Source organism: Coregonus clupeaformis, chromosome 23 (genome assembly GCF_020615455.1).
Source record: "Coregonus clupeaformis isolate EN_2021a chromosome 23, ASM2061545v1, whole genome shotgun sequence".
Taxonomy (NCBI): domain Eukaryota; kingdom Metazoa; phylum Chordata; class Actinopteri; order Salmoniformes; family Salmonidae; genus Coregonus; species Coregonus clupeaformis.
The window spans coordinates 5,169,943-5,192,808 of NC_059214.1; the positions used below are offsets into that span (position 1 = coordinate 5,169,943).

At 46.4% G+C, this 22,866-nt stretch overlaps 1 protein-coding gene across 1 annotated transcript in view; it reads right to left on the reverse strand.

Moving 5' to 3' along the window:
- LOC121582933 (DNA-binding protein SATB2-like) overlaps window positions 1–22,866 on the reverse strand; it is a 53,046-nt gene that overhangs the window by 13,230 nt on the left and 16,950 nt on the right. The window contains exons 5-10 of the mRNA XM_045206400.1: window positions 13,780–13,903; window positions 11,349–11,451; window positions 5,913–5,963; window positions 4,809–5,389; window positions 2,526–2,697; window positions 1,887–2,050 (exon numbers count right to left, since the gene is read on the reverse strand). Coding sequence (XP_045062335.1) covers window positions 1,887–2,050; window positions 2,526–2,697; window positions 4,809–5,389; window positions 5,913–5,963; window positions 11,349–11,451; window positions 13,780–13,903 — 1,195 coding nt within the window. The remainder of the gene's footprint in view (window positions 1–1,886; window positions 2,051–2,525; window positions 2,698–4,808; window positions 5,390–5,912; window positions 5,964–11,348; window positions 11,452–13,779; window positions 13,904–22,866) is intronic.

The following is a 22,866-nucleotide window of genomic DNA, read 5'->3' on the forward strand; positions in this document are numbered from 1 at the left end:
ATAGTCAAAACTACAACCACCCCAGAACAACAGCAGTCTATTTATGTCTTCCTCAAGAATCCTCACAACTTATTCCTGCCTTGATCATGTGATCTCTATGTACAACCCTCAGACCAGCCGTGATCATGTGATCTCATGTACAACCCTCAAACCAGCCGTGATCATGTGATCTCTATGTACAACCCTCAGACCAGCCGTGATCATGTGATCTCTATGTACAACCCTCAGACCAGCCGTGATCATGTGATCTCTATGTACAACCCTCAGACCAGCCGTGATCATGTTATCTCTATGTACAACCCTCAGACCAGCCGTGATCATGTGATCTCTATGTACAACCCTTAGACCAGCCGTGATCATGTGATCTCTATGTACAACCCTTAGACCAGCCGTGATCATGTGATCTCTATGTACAACCCTCAGACCACAAGACTTCACAGGTCAAACCATTCTCTCTTATCAAATACCAGTCACACATAGACAGTGAACCAAAGATGTCTGTCTCTGACACTAACCCAAACCGTGAGGACGGATTCTGATGAGCTTTGCACAGACATCATAACATATCCCAAGCCCCCCTTCTCCTAGAAGGCTATCTCCAGTGGATCCCTCTCCGTCATGTGCCACCACATCCCGACATGCTCTGTCCCCCTAACATAAACACACGAGGAGGACTCAGGATGGTAGGCATTTGGAGTGTATTTGTTGAGAACCACAGCCGTAACCCAGGATACACACACTACAATAAGCACACACACGTAAGCCAGCTCCTTTGGCTGGCGTGCCAGACGTTCCTTTTATCTCTACCCGGCCCCGGACGCCCACATGATGGTGCCACAGGCGCTGACAATCAGATACCACAGCCTGTGGTACCAACCAGACACTGCATGCTTGACATCCCCACCCACATACCCCGATATGTGATCTTATCCCCCATCAAATCCACCACAGTTCATCAACCCAGTAGAAATAACATTCTCCATTGTGTGGGAGTGTGTGTGCATTGTTTGCATGTGTGGGCATGCACATGAGTGTGTGTGTTACGGATGTTTACAGATAACATTTTACTAAGCATCCTGATCACTGGATGTCAGGAATTCACCTTTAGCTAGGTCGCTTCAAACAAAACACCACTAAGCACCTCTCACTTGAACTAGAGTATAGTATTGGTATGATATACTTATATACAGTATACTCTATGTGTGTAGACTGACCTGGCTCTTGTTGGTGACCCCTGGTATACTGTATGTGTGTAGACTGACCTGGCTCTTGTTGGTGACCCCTGGTATACTGTATGTGTGTAGACTGACCTGGCTCTTGTTGGTGCCCCCTGGTATACTGTATGTGTGTAGACTGACCTGGCTCTTGTTGGTGCCCCCTGGTATACTGTATGTGTGTAGACTGACCTGGCTCTTGTTGGTGCCCCCTGGTATACTGTATGTGTGTAGGCTGACCTGGCTCTTGTTGGTGACCCCTGGTATACTGTATGTGTGTAGGCTGACCTGGCACTTGTTGGTGACCCCTGGTATACTGTATGTGTGTAGGCTGACCTGGCTCTTGTTGGTGCCCCCTGGTATACTGTATGTGTGTAGGCTGACCTGGCTCTTGTTGGTGACCCCTGGTATACTGTATGTGTGTAGGCTGACCTGGCTCTTGTTGGTGACCCCTGGTATACTGTATGGGTGTAGACTGACCTGGCTCTTGTTGGTGACCCCTGGTATACTGTATGTGTGTAGGCTGACCTGGCTCTTGTTGGTGACCCCTGGTATACTGTATGTGTGTAGACTGACCTGGCTCTTGTTGGTGACCCCTGGTATACTGTATGTGTGTAGACTGACCTGGCTCTTGTTGGTGACCCCTGGTATACTGTATGTGTGTAGGCTGACCTGGCTCTTGTTGGCGGCCACCTTGGCGAACAGGGCCTGGGACACCTTGGCTCTCTTCATCTCCTGCTGGATCTCATCATAGATCCCTGAGGTGATGTTGATCAGGGACTCCTGCTTCAGGGGCAGCTCATCACTGACCTGGGCCAGGGGGCTTGGGCTGCAGGGAGGAGGGGGGAGAGAGAAATAAAGAGAGAGTTGTTAGTGAGCAAGACTGGCTAATCACCTAGGTTACTGAGTCCCTAAAGAGATTACCTGTGTGTGTGCTGGCAGGAGTGGTCTGTGTGTGATGTAACTACAGTGACACAGGCCTGTGTTCTCTGGTGTGCGGTGGGTTGTAGCCAGACCCGGGCTCCGAATAGTATTTGTTTTCCTTCAAATTCTAAAGCTTCACTTCATTGAGATTTCCTAACGCAATGGAACCAATGCAATAGTCCCAAAGTGCAAACCCCACCCACCCTGGCACTTCATGTAGGAGAAAATAGAAATACTATTTAAAGCCAGGTGTGGTTGTAGATGTGTGTGTCTGATGTGGCTGTTCCCTAGTGCTCCTATTCAACGTAAAATGAGGACACCTGGGTATGTGTACCTGAATGAGTCGCTGGCCAGTGGAGCTGGAGTTCTGATTGGTTGGGGCCAGGTTGCCTAGGTTGAGGTTGGGGTTCATGCTGCGTTCACGCTCCTCCTGGTAAATGCGGTCGCGTTCGCTCTCGTGGAGGATCAGGAAGTTCTGCATAGCTTTGAGGTTGACCAGGAGTGACTGGGAGGCCTGGCGAGGGTCCTCCTCTTTACGAAGGATCTCAGACAGCAGGCCCTAAGACACAAACATGCGCGCAAACGTCAGGTCTCTTAGCAAGGATCCTCCAAGTACCCTTTCATACTCTAATTCTCTCATTGCCTCTCTCTCGCTCTCTCTCTCTCTCTCTCTCACACACCAATGTTGAGTGCAGGAGCGCGAGTGCTGGCCTTGTTAGCGTGAGATGATGAAAACTTGCTCCATTGAAGAATATAAAGGAAGGGTTTTCATCTGTTCCCTGTTCAGACTCCAGTAGAATGAGGGCAGTCAGCTGGCCTCTTGTCTTCACCCTATTACTGTATTACTACTCTACTCTACACTACACTACACTACACTACACTACTCTCTTTAGGTAAGAATGTCCCTATGTCAGTGTATTTCTCAACAGTCAGTATCAGTGAAAAGGAGTTATAGTCAGCTTTCAGAACACTCATATTACATGCTAGGGTTTTAGGGCAGATCCCTAATTTACATTTTAGTCATTTAGCAGACGCTCTTATCCAGAGCGACTTACAGTTAGTGAGTGCATACATTATATATTTTTTAATTTTTTCATACTGGCCCCCCCGTGGGAATCGAACCCACAACCCTGGCGTTGCAAACGCCATGCTCTCAACATCCCCTGCCGGCCATTCCCTCCCCTACCCTGGACGACGCTGGGCCAATTGTGCGCCGCCCCATGGGTCTCCGGTCGCGGCCGGCTACAACAGAGCCTGGATTCGAACCAGGATCTCTAGTGGCACAGCTAGCACTGCGATGCAGTGCCTTAGACCACTGCGCCACTCGGGAGGACAATTCTATAATTCGATGTTCAATATGATATTATATGGGATTACTTTAAAAGCACTTTGTGACAACTGCTGATATACAAAAGGTGTTACGGATTCCCCTGCCTATGAGTCTTATCACTTCATGCAGCTCACTACATCCATCCCCCAACGGTGCCAGAGAGACTAGGGGGTCCCCAAACCGGGTCCCCAAATTCCCAGCAACCTCTGTGACCAGGCCACTGATAGGTTGCTAGGGTCAGGTGGTTGCTAGCGGGCGGACTCCTGACAGTACTCTTGCCTGCTCAGGTCACAGCCACCTTTCTCCAAGTGGATGTGTCTGATGGAGTGTGTGGACAGAAGTGAGTTGATGTTACTATTGTAACTTGTGTGTTTACTGTTTACAGTTACAATCTGTCTATTGTTAGTTGTTCATAGTAGTTGTGCTATGTGTTATACACATAGCACAACCAACTCTGAGACCCTTCAAAAGCTACAGTGGTTACAGTTCTGGCCGTGGCTGTGGATCCGACTTTTTCGGGATCTTTAGTCCGCTGGACTCAAAGATCCAGAGCTTCCCGAAGCTTCTGCGCATGTGCAGACCACATGTGTGTATCAGCTACTCTGGCGAATGGTGCTTGTTTAATAAAGTTAGATCAAAGCTGAATCAATGTCTCCAAGATCCCATAATGATCACAGTATTCTACATTACAGAACTCAATATAATAGCATAGTGTAACGTTACTGGAAGACAAAACAACACCGTATTCAATCGTGCATGATAATTGTTCAAGTTTTACCAGTGAAACATCCATGCAGCATCATTCTGCATAGTAACCATTTGATCTCAGTCAGTTTCATGGGGATATGCATTTAGATCTTCTTGAGTTATACAGTGTTGTTTTGAAGTAGCCTACAGTGTTGTGTTGAATGACGGAGTGAACGGATCTCAGAGCAGATGGTGTTAACTAACTGCAGCATAGACTACCTGTGTATTTTGCCTAGTGGCACGTTGTTGAGTAAAGTTATACTATGCTATTATATTGGGTTGTGTTATGTAGAATACTGTGATCCTTATGTGATCTGGCAGACATTGATTCAGCTTTGATCTAACTTTATTAAACAACACCAAAACCATTGGCCTGAGTAGCCTGATCTCTGTGCAGAAGCTTCGGGGGCTCCGGATCTTTTAGTGCTGTGGACTAAAGATCCCGAAAAGTCAGAACCACAGCCACTCCTTCCAGTTATAGGGGCGAATCATTGACGCATTGATGTCAATGGGAGATTAAGTGAAAATTGGACTTAAGTGGTGGTCTCAGGAGTGGTTAGTAATGGAAGTAGAAGTGGAGGTAGATGTCTCACCTGTGTGCGGTTGAAGGCCACCCTGGCGAACACAGCCTGAGAGACGCTGGCCCTCTTCAGCTCCTCTCTGACCTGATGGTAGATGTCCGGACAGACCTCCACGGCCGACGGATTCATCCCGGGATCAGTGAGGCCTCCTGGGGCTTTGCAAGAGCGTGGGATGGGTGGGTGGTTGAGGAACTGTTGGTGCTGCTGCTGGTGGAGGGCCTGCGGACTGTGCTGGTGGGCTAACAGGCGGCTAACGGCTAGCTGCTGGTTGATGAGGTGGGCCATGGCCAGTTGTTGCCTGACCAGCTGAGGGCTGAGCTGGGGAGAGAGGAGACCGCCCGGGCCCAGTAAGGGTTGGAGGGAGTCCGGAGGACCGGGAGGGGGCGGCTGGCCTCTGGGCGGGGGGCTGTGGTGGTGCTGTCTGTGGGGTGAGTGCTGCTGAGACGGGTGGGGGAGGGCCTGTTGCTGGCTGGGGGTTTGGGGGTCCCCTAGTCCAACCTTGAGGGGTAACCCTCCAAGCTGGGTTGGTGGGGTCAGGTGAGAGAGGGGGCGCTGTCCAAGGACACATACGTCTGACATGCTGTCCCTCTCCACTGCAGATACACACAAACAAACAGACATGGTGGTGAGAGGAGGTCTGAAGAGCTCCCAATACCATCTATATACTGGAGATGACATGGTGGTGAGAGGAGGTCTGAAGAGCTCCCAATACCATCTATATACTGGAGATGACATGGTGGTGAGAGGAGGTCTGAAGAGCTCCCAATACCATCTATATACTGGAGATGACATGGTGGTGAGAGGAGGTCTGAAGAGCTCCCAATACCATCTATATACTGGAGATGACATGGTGGTGAGAGGATGTCTGAAGAGCTCCCAATACCATCTATATACTGGAGATGACATGGTGGTGAGAGGAGGTCTGAAAAGCTCCCAATACCATCTATATACTGGAGATGACATGGTGGTGAGAGGAGGTCTGAAGAGCTCCCAATACCATCTATATACTGGAGATGACATGGTGGTGAGAGGATGTCTGAAAAGCTCCCAATACCATCTATATACTGTTCAGGTACTATATAGATGTTCAGGTAATGGACGTTCCTTCCAACTCACCTTTAATGTTAGGTTTATCCCGTCCTGACCACATCTTCTCCAGGTATTCACCTGTAGTGAAGTCACATGCTATATATCAGACTGGTTAACAACACTATGCTATACGGTACAGTAGGTAGGCTACACATTGAACAACATCCATCCTTTATCCATCCATTTATCCATCCATACATCCATGCAAATGACATCAACAGAAGGTCCTAAGACTGACAAGTAGATCCTCCAATCAGATTCTGAGGTAACTACACTAATCCAATGGGAACTTCCCATTCCCAGTTTTACCACATCTGGAGGGCTACAGTCTGTTTGTCTGTGGGGGCCGCAGAGCAAAACAGTACAAAACTAATACTATAGGCTGTAGGGAACCTGACCTTTCCCTCCCTCCCCCTCCCTCCCCCTTCCTTCCTTCCTCCCTCCCTCCCTCCCTCCCTCCCTCCCTCCCTCCCTCCCTCCCTCCCTCCCTCCCTCCCTCCCTCTTCCTTCCTTCCTTCCTTCCTTCCTTCCTTCCTTCCTTCCTTCCTTCCTTCCTTCCTTCCTTCCTTCCTTCCTTCCTTCCTTCCTTCCTTCCTTCCCTCCCTCCCTCCCTCCCTCCCTCCTCCCTCATTCCCTCCTCCCTCCTCCTTCCCTCCCTCTCTCCCTCCCTGTCAGACCACAGGCACCATTTATCTCACTCTCCCACTTCTCTCTGTGTTTGTGGTCTGGTGTCAACTTTGATCTGCCTCCATGTTGGAATGACACCGTTAAACAGGGAGGAGGGAGAAAGGAGGGGGTACATGGTCTGCTATGAGGTCGAAGAGTGTGTGTGTGAGTGCATGTGTGCGTCGTGTTCGTCGTGTTTGTGCGTCCATGTGTGTGCATGCACTCTGTATGTGTTGCGTGTGTGTGTTTGTGTGTGTGTGTGTTTGTGTGTGTGTGTGTGTGTGTGTGCCCATGCCCCTGCGTGTGTGTGTAAAGGGATCTCCCAGTGTGGAGTGGCTGGCGGCTGCTTCTGATTAGAGGCTGACAGTGTTTGGTTTTCTCTGCTATATTAAGGGTGACATTAAATGATTATGTGAACCATGCATCATGGTGGAGTCTCTAGTCTCTATAGAGCTGTCTCTAATACCATGCATCATGGTGGGGTCTCTGGTCTCTATAGAGCTGTCTCTAATACCATGCATCATGGTGGGGTCTCTGGTCTCTATAGAGCTGTCTCTAATACCATGCATCATGGTGGGGTCTCTAGTCTCTATAGAGCTGTCTCTAATACCATGCATCATGGTGGGGTCTCTATAGAGCTGTCTCTAATACCATGCATCATGGTGGGGTCTCTATAGAGCTGTCTCTAATACCATGCATCATGGTGGGGGTCTCTAGTCTCTATAGAGCTGTCTCTAATACCATGCATCATGGTGGGGTCTCTTAGAGCTGTCTCTAATACCATGCATCATGGTGGGGGTCTCTATAGAGCTGTCTCTAATACCATGCATCATGGTGGGGTCTCTGGTCTCTATAGAGCTGTCTCTAATACCATGCATCATGGTGGGGTCTCTATAGAGCTGTCTCTAATACCATGCATCATGGTGGGGTCTCTGGTCTCTATAGAGCTGTCTCTAATACCATGCATCATGGTGGGGTCTCTAGTCTCTATAGAGCTGTCTCTAATACCATGCATCATGGTGGGGTCTCTATAGAGCTGTCTCTAATACCATGCATCATGGTGGGGTCTCTATAGAGCTGTATCTAATACCATGCATCATGGTGGGGTCTCTGGTCTCTATAGAGCTGTCTCTAATACCATGCATCATGGTGGGGTCTCTGGTCTCTATAGAGCTGTCTCTAATACCATGCATCATGGTGGGGTCGCTATTGAGCTGTCTCTAATACCATGCATCATGGTGGGGTCTCTAGTCTCTATAGAGCAGTCTCTAATACCATGCATCATGGTGGGGTCTCTATAGAGCTGTCTCTAATACCATGCATCATGGTGGGGTCTCTATAGAGCTGTCTCTAATACCATGCATCATGGTGGGGTCTCTATAGAGCTGTCTCTAATACCATGCATCATGGTGGGGTCTCTAGTCTCTATAGAGCTGTCTCTAATACCATGCATCATGGTGGGGTCTCTATAGAGCTGTCTCTAATACCATGCATCATGGTGGGGTCTCTATAGAGCTGTCTCTAATACCATGCATCATGGTGGGGTCTCTAGTCTCTATAGAGCTGTCTCTAATACCATGCATCATGGTGGGGTCTCTATAGAGCTGTCTCTAATACCATGCATCATGGTGGGGTCTCTATAGAGCTGTCTCTAATACCATGCATCATGGTGGGGTCGCTATAGAGCTGTCTCTAATACCATGCATCATGGTGGGGTCTCTAGTCTCTATAGAGCAGTCTCTAATACCATGCATCATGGTGGGGTCTCTGGTCTCTATAGAGCTGTCTCTAATACCATGCATCATGGTGGGGTCTCTATAGAGCTGTCTCTAATACCATGCATCATGGTGGGGTCTCTATAGAGCTGTCTCTAATACCATGCATCATGGTGGGGTCTCTAGTCTCTATAGAGCTGTCTCTAATACCATGCATCATGGTGGGGTCTCTATAGAGCTGTCTCTAATACCATGCATCATGGTGGGGTCTCTATAGAGCTGTCTCTAATACCATGCATCATGGTGGGGTCGCTATAGAGCTGTCTCTAATACCATGCATCATGGTGGGGTCTCTAGTCTCTATAGAGCAGTCTCTAATACCATGCATCATGGTGGGGTCTCTAGTCTCTATAGAGCAGTCTCTAATACCATGCATCATGGTGGGGTCTCTAGTCTCTATAGAGCTGTCTCTAATACCATGCATCATGGTGGGGTCTCTGGTCTCTATAGAGCTGTCTCTAATACCATGCATCATGGTGGGGTCTCTATAGAGCTGTCTCTAATACCATGCATCATGGTGGGGTCTCTATAGAGCTGTCTCTAATACCATGCATCATGGTGGGGTCTCTAGTCTCTATAGAGCTGTCTCTAATACCATGCATCATGGTGGGGTCTCTATAGAGCTGTCTCTAATACCATGCATCATGGTGGGGTCTCTAGTCTCTATAGAGCTGTCTCTAATACCATGCATCATGGTGGGGTCTCTATAGAGCTGTCTCTAATACCATGCATCATGGTGGGGTCTCTATAGAGCTGTCTCTAATACCATGCATCATGGTGGGATCTCTAGTCTCTATAGAGCTGTCTCTAATACCATGCATCATGGTGGGGTCTCTATAGAGCTGTCTCTAATACCATGCATCATGGTGGGGTCTCTATAGAGCTGTCTCTAATACCATGCATCATGGTGGGGTCTCTAGTCTCTATAGAGCTGTCTCTAATACCATGCATCATGGTGGAGTCTCTATAGAGCTGTCTCTAATACCATGCATCATGGTGGGGTCTCTAGTCTCTATAGAGCTGTCTCTAATACCATGCATCATGGTGGAGTCTCTATAGAGCTGTCTCTAATACCATGCATCATGGTGGGGTCTCTGGTCTCTATAGAGCTGTCTCTAATACCATGCATCATGGTGGGGTCTCTAGTCTCTATAGAGCTGTCTCTAATACCATGCATCATGGTGGGGTCTCTAGTCTCTATAGAGCTGTCTCTAATACCATGCATCATGGTGGGGTCTCTATAGAGCTGTCTCTAATACCATGCATCATGGTGGGGTCGCTATTGAGCTGTCTCTAATACCATGCATCATGGTGGGGTCTCTAGTCTCTATAGAGCAGTCTCTAATACCATGCATCATGGTGGGGTCTCTATAGAGCTGTCTCTAATACCATGCATCATGGTGGGGTCTCTGGTCTCTATAGAGCTGTCTCTAATACCATGCATCATGGTGGGGTCTCTATAGAGCTGTCTCTAATACCATGCATCATGGTGGGGTCTCTATAGAGCTGTCTCTAATACCATGCATCATGGTGGGGTCTCTATAGAGCTGTCTCTAATACCATGCATCATGGTGGGGTCTCTAGTCTCTATAGAGCTGTATCTAATACCATGCATCATGGTGGGGTCTCTATAGAGCTGTCTCTAATACCATGCATCATGGTGGGGTCTCTATAGAGCTGTCTCTAATACCATGTCTAATGCCCCCACCCCCCTAAGTATCAGTACTGTTACTGCTGTATATGGTCTCTATAGAGCTGTCTGTCTAATGCCCCCACCCCCCCTAAGTATCAGTACTGTTACTGCTGTATATGGTCTCTATAGAGCTGTCTGTCTAATGCCCCCACCCCCCCTAAGTATCAGTACTGTTACTGCTGTATATGGTCTCTATAGAGCTGTCTGTCTAATGCCCCCACCCCCCCTAAGTATCAGTACTGTTACTGCTGTATATGGTCTCTATAGAGCTGTCTGTCTAATGCCCCCCCCCCCCCTAAGTATCAGTACTGTTACTGCTGTATATGGTCTCTATAGAGCTGTCTGTCTAATGCCCCCCACCCCCTAAGTATCAGTACTGTTACTGCTGTATATGGTCTCTATAGAGCTGTCTGTCTAATGCCCCCACCCCCTAAGTATCAGTACTGTTACTGCTGTATATGGTCTCTATAGAGCTGTCTGTCTAATGCCCCCACCCCCTAAGTATCAGTACTGTTACTGCTGTATATGGTCTCTATAGAGCTGTCTGTCTAATGCCCCCAACCCCCTAAGTATCAGTACTGTTACTGCTGTATATGGTCTCTATAGAGCTGTCTGTCTAATGCCCCCACCCCCCCTAAGTATCAGTACTGTTACTGCTGTATATGGTCTCTATAGAGCTGTCTGTCTAATGCCCCCACCCCCTAAGTATCAGTACTGTTACTGCTGTATGGTCTCTATAGAGCTGTCTGTCTAATGCCCCCACCCCCCTAAGTATCAGTACTCTTACTGCTGTATAGGGTCATCTCAGGATTGAAGCAACTGGCTAGCTCGGGGGGGGTTTGCAGTTTAGTTAACCCACATCTCAGAGGCCTGTTCAAGAGCAGTGCTGTATCCCCTATAAGCAGACTGTGTGTATGGCCTTAAAGGACAAATCAGCTCCAAAACTATCTTTTGGTTTTGTTTTCATTAGTCCACTGTTAGTACAGTCCCAAAATATAGTTTTTTAGCTGATTTTTCCTTTAACGCGGGAGGTGGCCCCCCACAATCAAGTCTTGCCTTAGGCCCCCAAAAGCTTGAGCCGACACTACTCAAGAGCCAATAATAACTGTCTGCTGAAAGAAGGGCCCAACACTTGGGTAAACTCAAGGAATTACAGTTAGGATACCAGCCAATGACAGGCAATGTTATAGAGGGAGAGACGTACAGTTAGGATCCCAACCAATGACAGGCAATGTTATAGAGGAGAGGCATAGAGGAAGGTGCTAATGACATTGTATTGTCCCTGTGGGGTGTGTACGGTTACGGGAGCCAAGAGGGGACACACCTCACCTTGAATCCTTTTGTACTTCTTGTACCAGCGGCCAAACTCCTGGCACTTGGAGGTGGACACGTTGGCATAGTACGAGCTGTTGACTATGGCAGAGATCATACTCTGATGAGAGAGAGAGAGAGAGAGAGAGAGAGAGAGAGAGAGAGAGAGAGAGAGAGAGAGAGAGAGAGAGAGAGAGAGAGAGAGAGAGAGAGAGAGAGAGAGAGAGAGAGAGAGAGAGAGTGAATGCAGTGTATGTTTTAGTAAGTGTGTGTTTTTAATGAGTGTGTGTTTTAGTGACTGTGTACAATTCCCACAGTCCTGTGCAATACTAGACCTATAAGGACCACATACTGTATGGGCTGGAGCACCACAACACAGTCACATACGGTATGGACTGGAGAACCACAACACAGTCACATACGGTATGGACTGGAGCACCACAACACAGTCACATACTGTATGGACTGGAGCACCACAACACAGTCACATACTGTATGGACTGGAGCACCACAACACAGTCACATACTGTATGGACTGGAGCACCACAACACAGTCACATACGGTATGGACTGGAGCACCACAACACAGTCACATACGGTATGGACTGGAGCACCACAACACAGTCACATACGGTATGGACTGGAGCACCACAACACAGTCACATACTGTATGGACTGGAGCACCACAACACAGTCACATACGGTATGGACTGGAGCACCACAACACAGTCACATACGGTATGGACTGGAGCACCACAACACAGTCACATACTGTATGGACTGGAGCACCACAACACAGTCACATACGGTATGGACTGGAGCACCACAACACAGTCACATACAGTATGGACTGGAGCACCACAACACAGTGACATACTGTATGGACTGGAGCACCACAACACAGTCACATGCGGTATGGACTGGAGCACCACAACACAGTCACATATTGTATGGACTGGAGCACCACAACACAGTCACATACTGTATGGACTGGAGCACCACAACACAGTCACATACTGTATGGACTGGAGCACCACAACACAGTCACATACGGTATTGACTGGAGCACCACAACACAGTCACATACGGTATGGACTGGAGCACCACAACACAGTCACATACGGTATGGACTGGAGCACCACAACACAGTCACATACTGTATGGACTGGAGCACCACAACACAGTCACATACTGTATGGACTGGAGCACCACAACACAGTCACATACGGTATGGACTGGAGCACCACAACACAGTCACATAATGTATGGACTGGAGCACCACAACACAGTCACATACGGTATGGACTGGAGCACCACAACACAGTCACATACGGTATGGACTGGAGCACCACAACACAGTCACATACTGTATGGACTGGAGCACCACAACACAGTCACATACGGTATGGACTGGAGCACCACAACACAGTCACATACGGTATGGACTGGAGCACCACAACACAGTCACATACTGTATGGACTGGAGCACCACAACACAGTCACATACGGTATGGACTGGAGCACCACAACACAGTCACATACAGTATGGACTGGAGCACCACAACACAGTGACATACTGTATGGACTGGAGCACCACAACACAGTCACATGCGGTATGGACTGGAGCACCACAACACAGTCACATATTGTATGGACTGGAGCACCACAACACAGTCACATACTGTATGGACTGGAGCACCACAACACAGTCACATACTGTATGGACTGGAGCACCACAACACAGTCACATACGGTATGGACTGGAGCACCACAACACAGTCACATACGGTATGGACTGGAGCACCACAACACAGTCACATACGGTATGGACTGGAGCACCACAACACAGTCACATACTGTATGGACTGGAGCACCACAACACAGTCACATACTGTATGGACTGGAGCACCACAACACAGTCACATACGGTATGGACTGGAGCACCACAACACAGTCACATAATGTATGGACTGGAGCACCACAACACAGTCACATACGGTATGGACTGGAGCACCACAACACAGTCACATACGGTATGGACTGGAGCACCACAACACAGTCACATACTGTATGGACTGGAGCACCACAACACAGTCACATACAGTATGGGCTGGAGCACCACAACACAATCAGTCACTAATTTAGCTCAATGTGGAGCGCTTTAATCCAGAAGAAAACAGATCTGCGTTGTTGTTTTGGAATCTGTATACAGGATGTCATGTGTCATTTAAACGGCATGTAAGAACAGCACACCACTTCCTGAAGCTAATGAAAAACAACCTAAGCCAGAGACTAAGATGCATAACATGACATGACATGACATGACATAAGATGCAACCTGAGAGAGAGGGCACTCCTTGGCACATGATTCCCCACCACTATAAGGCTAATGCAATGCAGTACAACCTAACCCAGAGACTCATTTGCATGACATGACATAAGCTGCTACCTGAGAGAGGGGGCACTCCTTGGCCAGGGAACTCTGGTTCATCTCCTTCAGTAGCTCTTTGAGGGCGTTCCTCACCGTAGCGTGGTTCCACTGCTCTGACGGCAGATCCTCCAGCCTGGCAAAGCTGGAACCAGGGTTGGATTCATTACCACATGCAATGGAAAACGTTTTAAAACATTATGCAAAAAAAAAAGCATTTCTTATTGGACAACTTCACAATCCCTCCCTGTTTCAGTCAGTTTTCTTATGTTTGATGCCTAATGAACATGACCCTGAGACACTAATACATCACTTCCTGTTTGACTTATAACAACATAACAACAATAGGGTTATTCTCACAAAACTGACATTTGACCAAAACATTATTGTGTCATTTTTCACGAAATGTCCTATTGGATCACTGAGATTAGAATCTGTACTATCTATTTTATAATTATTATTATGTTTTTGGATAAAATAATATGCATTTTACCATCATTTCCACAAAATGATCACTACCGTAACAGTCCAAAAAAGTTATAAACAAATCAATGTATAATATTTTGAATGAATGAATGAATGAATGAATTAATGAATGAATGAATGAAAAGGCCTAAGTTAAACATAACACTGAAAATATTTAAAATGAAACTATAAAATTAAATCAGACTTTTTCCCAATTTGAGCTTTTTAGCTGTTTGGTTAATGAGAAGTCCAAGTGGGGTAAAATGGGGGTTTGAGAATAAGAGCCTCATTCTGAAGGTATATAAACAAATACATTCATTGAACTTCTACTTCTCCTCTAGATGATGCATCATTTGTGAATAAAACTTTATTTAAAAACTGATTGGAGTTTTTACAGGAACTTGAAAAAGTGTTACAGTAATGAGACACAGTAATGAGACACGTGCTTGTGTGACAGGTTAAAGGACATTCATAGCCTGTTATACACTAAAAAGTATTAGTAAGTTCATGGTATGTAAGGATCTTAAAATATCTAAGGTTAAAAAGATTATGCATCCAGTACTACTTCATAGAGATTGATAAAATGCATAAATGTGTTTAAAATCCGTCAAGAGTCAAAGGGTTAATATTGTAAGAGGAATGTGTAAATGTTATATTGACTACTTTATTTTGTGGTGCCTAATTTAAGGGTAAAAGTGTTCATCTGTGATCTACTAAATGCTCTTAATCTATGAGCCTGAGATCGATTGCTCTGGTCTCCACCCAACTTCCTGGGGGAATCGCGGTCTTTTTTCTCATTACACTAAATTTGTCAGTGAGGAAACATAACTGCGTCACGTTCGTGATTATTTCTTCCCTTTTTCAGGTACGTTATTGATATGAAACGAGTTAATTTGAATGTAATAACTTGCTAACCTGTGAAGAGAGTTTAAGGTATGTGTTAGTAACATCTTGAGGAAGTTAGAGTTGGTTGAAGAGAGTTATTAGGTGCGTGTGTGACTGTAATCTGCTTGGTTGCAGCGATAGCTTCGTACTGAGAGTAGCTGCCATTTTATGCTAATTGTGAATGAATATGTGCGTTGTTAATAATATATTTGGGGTTATTTGTATAATGTGTTTCGAATACTTTGTTGACATGGTTGATAAATGTAGTTATGGGTTACTGAGCTAAAATTACTTTGTGTTTGACAGTTATATTGAAACATTTGTATATGTTTTAGTGAATTACAGTTTATGCTGTTGTGACTTGAATAAGCTTTGTACCCTACAAATCTCTGGTTCCTGTAGATCTGTTGTTCTGTAAAATGTGGTATTTTTGTAAAATCATTACACTAAATTTGTCAGTGAGGAAACATAACTGCGTCACGTTCGTGATTATTTCTTCCCTTTTTCAGGGGTGTAACATTTTGGAGGCTCCGCTGAGATTGCTGCTCAGATGTCCGGCTTCCACATCCTGGTCGCTGAATTCCGAGCCAGCTAAATCCCTACATAACAACCCAGGCAGGCTGCAGTGAGGAAAGTGTTGCTGTTCGAGGGGAGCTGGAAGTTGGGGGTTAATACGTGTCAACTGAGGCCGTTGAGAGACCATCAGAGACAGTAAGGACCACCTAATTCAGAGTCAACTCCTGCACAGTAAAGGTTCCTCCTGTCCTGTCAACATGACAACCGCCTTGGAAGAACTACAGGAAGAGGTAGTAGGAGAATTGCACACCCTGACTAAAGACAAGTTACTAGACGTATGTGATTTCCTTGACATATCAGGCGAACAGAGAAGAGATGTTCAAGACAAATCCGCATATCACTGATGACTCACATTATGATGTTCCTTGAAAGAGAGGAAGTTGCAGAGTTAGAAGATGGCGGCATGTCGGAATTATTGTTACTTAAAGACAAAATGACAGAGATGATCAGTGGCATAGATAGCAAGACAGGGCAAACTGACCATGATATTGAAACAGCCAGAACACATCACAGAATAGAGGGACTGAGAACTGTAACCCCACAACAAGGGGTGGGAACTGAGCAGAGTACTGCAGACCAAGCCAGTGATTCTCTGCGCCAGCCCCAACCCCCTGCCCATCTTCAGAGGAGCATGCAGCTCTCACCCAGTGCACAGCCCGGCTCATACTGGCGCAAAGAGTTAAAAATTTCTGGTCAGATAGGTGAACCGGGCCAGAAAGATAAACTGACTTTTTCCAGCCTTGCCCATCAGATTGAGAATGGACTTAACAGAGGCTATCCTGAGGTAGAAATAGTAGACGCAGTAATCAGGGCTATTTCTCCAGGCTCACAGCTACGCAGCTACTTGGAAGGTAAACCCCAGCTAACTCTTCCCACACTTAGATGCATCCTGCGTTCCCACTTCCAAGAGAAGAGTGCAACAGAGCTTTACAAACAGCTAGCTTCAGAAGCACAGCATAGCAAGGAGACCCCTCAAAGCTTCCTGATGCGCGTCTTAGATTTGAGGCAGAAAGTACTATTTGCGTCCCAGGAGTCAGAATCAGGGCTTAAGTATGACCCTGCTCTAGTCCAGCGCATGTGTTTACACACAGTCCTTACAGGTCTCCAGAGTGACAGTATCAGGATAGACATGCAGCCTCTCCTGCTTGATAGCGAAACATCAGATGAGGTTTTGCTAGAGAAGCTTAACATTGCTTGTGCTAATGAGATAGAAAGACGAAACAAAAAGCGTTTTAATGCCCCACAGCCTGCTACAACTGTAAGTGTGGTTCAGTTAGAAGATACGCCATCTGCAAAGTGTCCTGTGAAGGAAGCCAAAGCTAAGATACCCGCAGAACTGTTAACAGAGTTAGCTGAACTTAAGACAGGTGTAGCTTCCCTAAAAGGTCTCAGTGCAGAGATTGCTCAGATTAAGGAGACATTACAGCAGCCTATGTTTCAGTCATCGCCTTATGCCCATGCCCCACTTCCAGTTAGGAGGCCAGATAGGGACCCCCAGCCACCTGTTTCCCAGCAGCAGTATTACAGCAACTACAGTCAGCCCCAAGCACCTGACCCTGCGCAGTATCAATATGCACCTAACCTGTATACCAACCGCTCTGCTCAAGCTCCAAGGAGGTGTTTTGTCTGCCAGCAGGCCAGAACAGATGCACGCTGCACACACTGCTTCCGATGTGGGAGTGGGGAACATTTTCAAGCTGGATGTAAAATCCGGGAGTCAGACCATCCAAAGAGGCCCCTTTAAACGGGGAAGGGTTACCGCTGAGGGACAAGTGTTAACCGTAGCTACCAAAAAGTCCCAGAAATGTGCAAATTGTGCCAGAGAAGATTCATTTGAGAACCTGAAACAATGTTCATCATGTAAAGAGACACTGTACTGTTCCAAAGGATGTCAAAACCAACATTGGACTAAACATAAGGAAAAAATGCACTCACCTGAAAATGGACTCTACCTGTGAAAAGCTTTCCTGTACAGAAGAAAATGCCCACTCTTTACCATCCCTAGCTCAAGGTTGCCACCCCCATAAGGTCACCTCGCTAGTCGGTAGACAGTGCCTTGTTGAGTGTCACCTGAATCGCCACCACCTCCAAGCTCTATGGGACACAGGCTCTCAGGTATCGGTCATTGATGAGCGATGGAAAGCGGAATCTCTCCCAAACGCAAGGCTGAGGGATGTTTCAGAAATTCTGGACTCACCTGATGATCTAAGATTGACGGCAGCAAATGGGACTGAAATGCCGTACCTGGGATGGATTGAAACAACTTTTCGGCTAGCCTCTGAAACTGACCAAACGAAGGAACTGATCATCCCAGTGCTGGTAATGAAAGGCTGTCACCTATCTCATCCCATCATAGGTTTCAATGTTATTGAGCACATCCTGACAATGACCGAAAAGACTAAACGGTACAGTACAGTGAAAAAAGCTTTCCCAAGCCTCAAAAGAAATAAGGTGAGGGCTTTTATACAGGCTGTTAGCGCAGAACAGACAGATGAATACGCAGTGAAGACCAAGAAAGAGAAGGTTGCTGTACCAAAACACAGTAGCATTCAGATTGAGTGCCGGGTAGCTTCCCAGCCTTTCAAAGATGACATGACAATGCTTTTCCAGCCAGACCTGAACCCGCAGTGGCCAGATGAACTTGAGTTCTTTGACACACTAGTCAGAGTTAAGAAAGGTGTTTTTCCAGTTGTCATGCTTGATGTCTCTAACCCCACTGACCACGACATTGCCCTGCTAGGGACGCACCATAATCGGTACAGTACAAACCATTATGACTGTGTTACCTGCCCAAGTCTTTGAAAAAGCTGTCACCCCAGCCACAGTGAATCACACTAGTGTTCAAACTCCATGTACTGCTACTGAACAGTGGGATCCACCAGTAGGTTTAAGTCACCTAACCGAAGAACAGAGAGAGGTTGTTAGGAAAATGCTTAGAGAAGAGTGTCACTCCTTCTCCAGATCAGACAATGACATTGGCTGCATTGAACGATTGAAAATGACTATTTCTCTAAAGGACTCTGAACCAGTCAAGCGCACATACATGTCAGTGCCCAGGCCACTGTATCAGGAGATGAAGGGTTACCTTCATGACCTCTAGCCCAGGGTTGGGTTAGGAAGTCAAACTCTTCATATTCTTCACCTGTCGTGTGCGTTAGGAAGAAGGACGGGACCCTCCGGTTGTGTATAGATTACAGAGACCTGAACAGAAAGACACATCCCGACCGCCAGCCCATCCCTCGGGTCCAGGACATCATGGACAGTTTAGGTGGTAATTCCTGGTTCTCCCTTTTAGATCAGGGAAAAGCATATCACCAAGGGTTCATCTCTGAAGAAAGCAGATCACTGACAGCATTTGTGACCCCATGGGGACTCTTGAGTGGATACGTATGCCATTCGGCCTCGCGAACGCTCCTGCAGCTTTTCAGCGTTGTATGGAGGAATGTTTGGAAGGGCTCCGGGACAACATCTGCATTCCTTATCTGGACGACACGCTAGTTTTCAGTAAAACTTTCGACAGCCATGTGAATGATGTGCAAAAGGTTTTGCAGCGTCTCAGAGAGTATGGCATCAAACTCAAGCCAAGTAAGTGTGATCTCTTTAAACCCCAGGTCCGTTATTTGGGCAGAATAGTGTCTGCAGACGGCAGCAAAGTTGACCCAGCCGATTTTGAAGCAGTAAGAGCATTGAAAGAGATCAGACCACAGACTGTGGGCCAGCTCAGAAAAATGCTTGGTTTACTCACTTACTACAGACAGTACATCAAAGACTTTTCTAGGAGGGCCAGCTGTCTGTATGACCTCCTGAAAGCAGATTCAGAGAAATTACCTGACCACCCACGGAAAGCAAAAACAAAGAAAGTAAGTCATGTGGTGCCCTCAAACAAGCCAATCCTGTGGACTGACCAGCATCAACAGGCACTTGAACAGCTGATTGAGTGTCTGCTTCACCCACCAGTCTTAGGTTTCCCTGACTTCACTCAGCCATTTGTTGTACACACTGATGCGTCACACCAAGGCTTGGGAGCAGTTCTTTATCAAGAGCAAGATGGGAAGCTTAGGGTCATTGCTTATGGCTCTCGAACCTTAACAGCAGCTGAGAAGAACTATCACTACCACTCTGGCAAGCTAGAATTTCTAGCTCTAAAATGGGCAATCACTGATAAGTTCCATGATTATTTGTACTATGCTCCGACCTTCACTGTATACAGTGATAACAACCCGCTCAGCTACATTCTGTCTACTGCAAAACTGAACGCAACCACTTCCAGGTGGGTTGCAGAATTGGCTGATTTCCACTTTACAATAAAGTACAGGCCAGGCAGAGAGAACGGTGATGCAGATGCTTTGTCGAGGATGCCACTGGATGTAGAGTCACTGATGAGAGAATGTTCTGAGGAGCTTCCACCAGACACCATTGCCGCCACTATACAAGCAGTAGAGGTACAGAAAGAGCCTTTTGTGCCTTGGTCAATTTCAGCTGCATCTATGTCAGTATCAGCTGAAGGTGAGACAACTACAGCAACAATCAGCTCGATCCCCAAAAGAGGGGATAAGAGAGGCACAAGAGTCTGATCCGGTCATCCGTCCTGTGCTCGATTTCAAGCTGTCTGGTTCCAAACCGCCAGTTAAAGAGCAAAAGGAATTCAGTCCAAAGACAAAATGCCTATTCAGAGAATGGGACAAATTGACAATCGACAGTGATGGTATTCTGTACAGAATCACTACAGCCCACAAGCAGTTAGTTCTACCAGAGCAGTACAAAGGTAAAGTGATGGAAGAGTTGCACAATAACATGGGACACCAAGGTACTGACCGCACTGTATCACTAGTACGTGACCGCTTCTTCTGGCCTTATATGCAATCTGACATTGAGCACTATGTGACTAAAACTTGTAGCTGTGTCAAGCAGAAAAAGCCAGGCCATGAAACAAGAGCTCCTCTGACAAACATTGTGACAACACAGCCATTTGAACTGGTATGTATAGATTTCCTCCATCTCGACAGATGCAAAGGGGGATATGAGTACATCCTCGTGATTGTTGATCATTTTACACGTTACACTCAAGCCTACGCCACCACATCAAAGTCAGGAAAAACTGCTGCAAATCTCATCTTCAATGACTTTGCCCTGAAGTTTGGGTTCCCCTCCCGCATCCACCATGACCAAGGGGGAGAATTCGAAAATCAGTTGTTCCATCAGTTAAAGAAACTCAGTGGCATGGCGGGGTCCAGAACAACACCCTACCACCCGATGGGGAACGGTCAAGTGGAGCGAATGAACAGAACATTGTTGCAAATGCTAAAGACACTAACTGAGACACAAAAGTCAAACTGGAAGGAGTCTCTAAACAAACTGGTTTATGCCTATAACTGCACCCGTTGCGAAGTGACTGGCTATTCACCATTTTATCTTCTGTTTGGGAGATCACCCAGGCTTCCAGTTGATATGTTCTTTGGATTGTGCACAGAGGCAGGTTCAGTAACCAGCGAGACTACGTGGAGAACTGGAAACGAGGAATGGAAGAAGCATACGCCATTGCAAATGAAAATGCTCAGAAAGCTGCTGAAAGAAGTAAAAAGTACTATGACACTAAAGTTAGGAGTTCAGTGCTACAGCCTGGCGAGCGAGTTCTGATTAAAAACCTGACACCAAGAGGAGGACCAGGCAAACTCCGTAACTATTGGGAAGATCAAATTCACACAGTAGTGAGACAAATGGGTTCAGACCTGCCGATTTATGAGTTGAGACCAGAAAAGGGTAGGGGACGCTCCCGGGTCCTGCACAGAAACCTGCTCATGTCCTGTGACCACTTACCTTTTGAGAGACAACCAGAAATGACTAAAGATGACAAAAGTAAGAAAAGAGACATCAGCCTGGATCACAGCCTCTAGATTCTGATGAAGACAGCGGGGATGAATATGACCTTCATCATGAGCCGCTACAGGTCCCCACATCTCCTACAGTACCTGAGAGGTATGCTGAACCAGCGAGAGAGTCGGAAAACAGGCCCCCACCAGTGAAACAAACAGTTGCGGTGCCAGTTCCTGATACGCTACCAGCACAGCCTCTTGTTGAAAATCAGCTGGAGGAGAAAACAACAGTTAAAGAACTGCCTGCTGAGGAGATGAACTTGCCTGCTGAAAATGTGCTGGATGATCGTCCACTAAGTGCCTTTCCTTCATTAACTGCTGCTGCTGAACCTGAGGAACCAGCTTACCAGCTGCCACAAAGAGAGAGACACCCTCCAAGACGTATCACCTATGATCAGCTTGGTATCCCTTCCTGCTACAGTATACAGCCACAGCCACAGTTGTTCCCTGTCTACCCTGCACCAGGACTGGTTCCATGGCTGCCATCACTACAGCGATATTACCTTCAGCCACCCCTACATGTATGGACTTCAGCAAACTTGAGGCCACAGACAGAGTTGACATGTTTGACCATGGACTACTGACTGATTTCACAGACTTTCACAAGACAATTAGCAGACTATGCATATAGATCATTAAAACTGATGGACTGTTGACAATAGTATGAGAAAAAGACTGCTTATGGACTGTTTATACAGCTGGTCAACAGATATGGACTGTGAATATAACTTCTTGGTTCTATTTGAACTGTGAACTTTGACCTCTGCTCAAGGACTATCTTACAGAAGAGGATTTTCTACGTCCAGTGCTTATAGACTGTTTAAGAAGATAATGTTGGTAATGTTGGGACAACATTTATTTTGTCGGGGAGAGTGTGACAGGTTAAAGGACATTCATAGCCTGTTATACACTAAAAGTATTAGTAAGTTCATGGTATGTAAGGATCTTAAAATATCTAAGGTTAAAAAGATTATGCATCCAGTACTACTTCATAGAGATTGATAAAATGCATAAATGTGTTTAAAATCCGTCAAGAGTCAAAGGGTTAATATTGTAAGAGGAATGTGTAAATGTTATATTGACTACTTTATTTTGTGGTGCCTAATTTAAGGGTAAAAGTGTTCATCTGTGATCTACTAAATGCTCTTAATCTATGAGCCTGAGATCGATTGCTCTGGTCTCCACCCAACTTCCTGGGGGAATCGCGGTCTTTTTCTCATTACACTAAATTTGTCAGTGAGGAAACATAACTGCGTCACGTTCGTGATTATTTCTTCCCTTTTTCAGGTACGTTATTGATATGAAACGA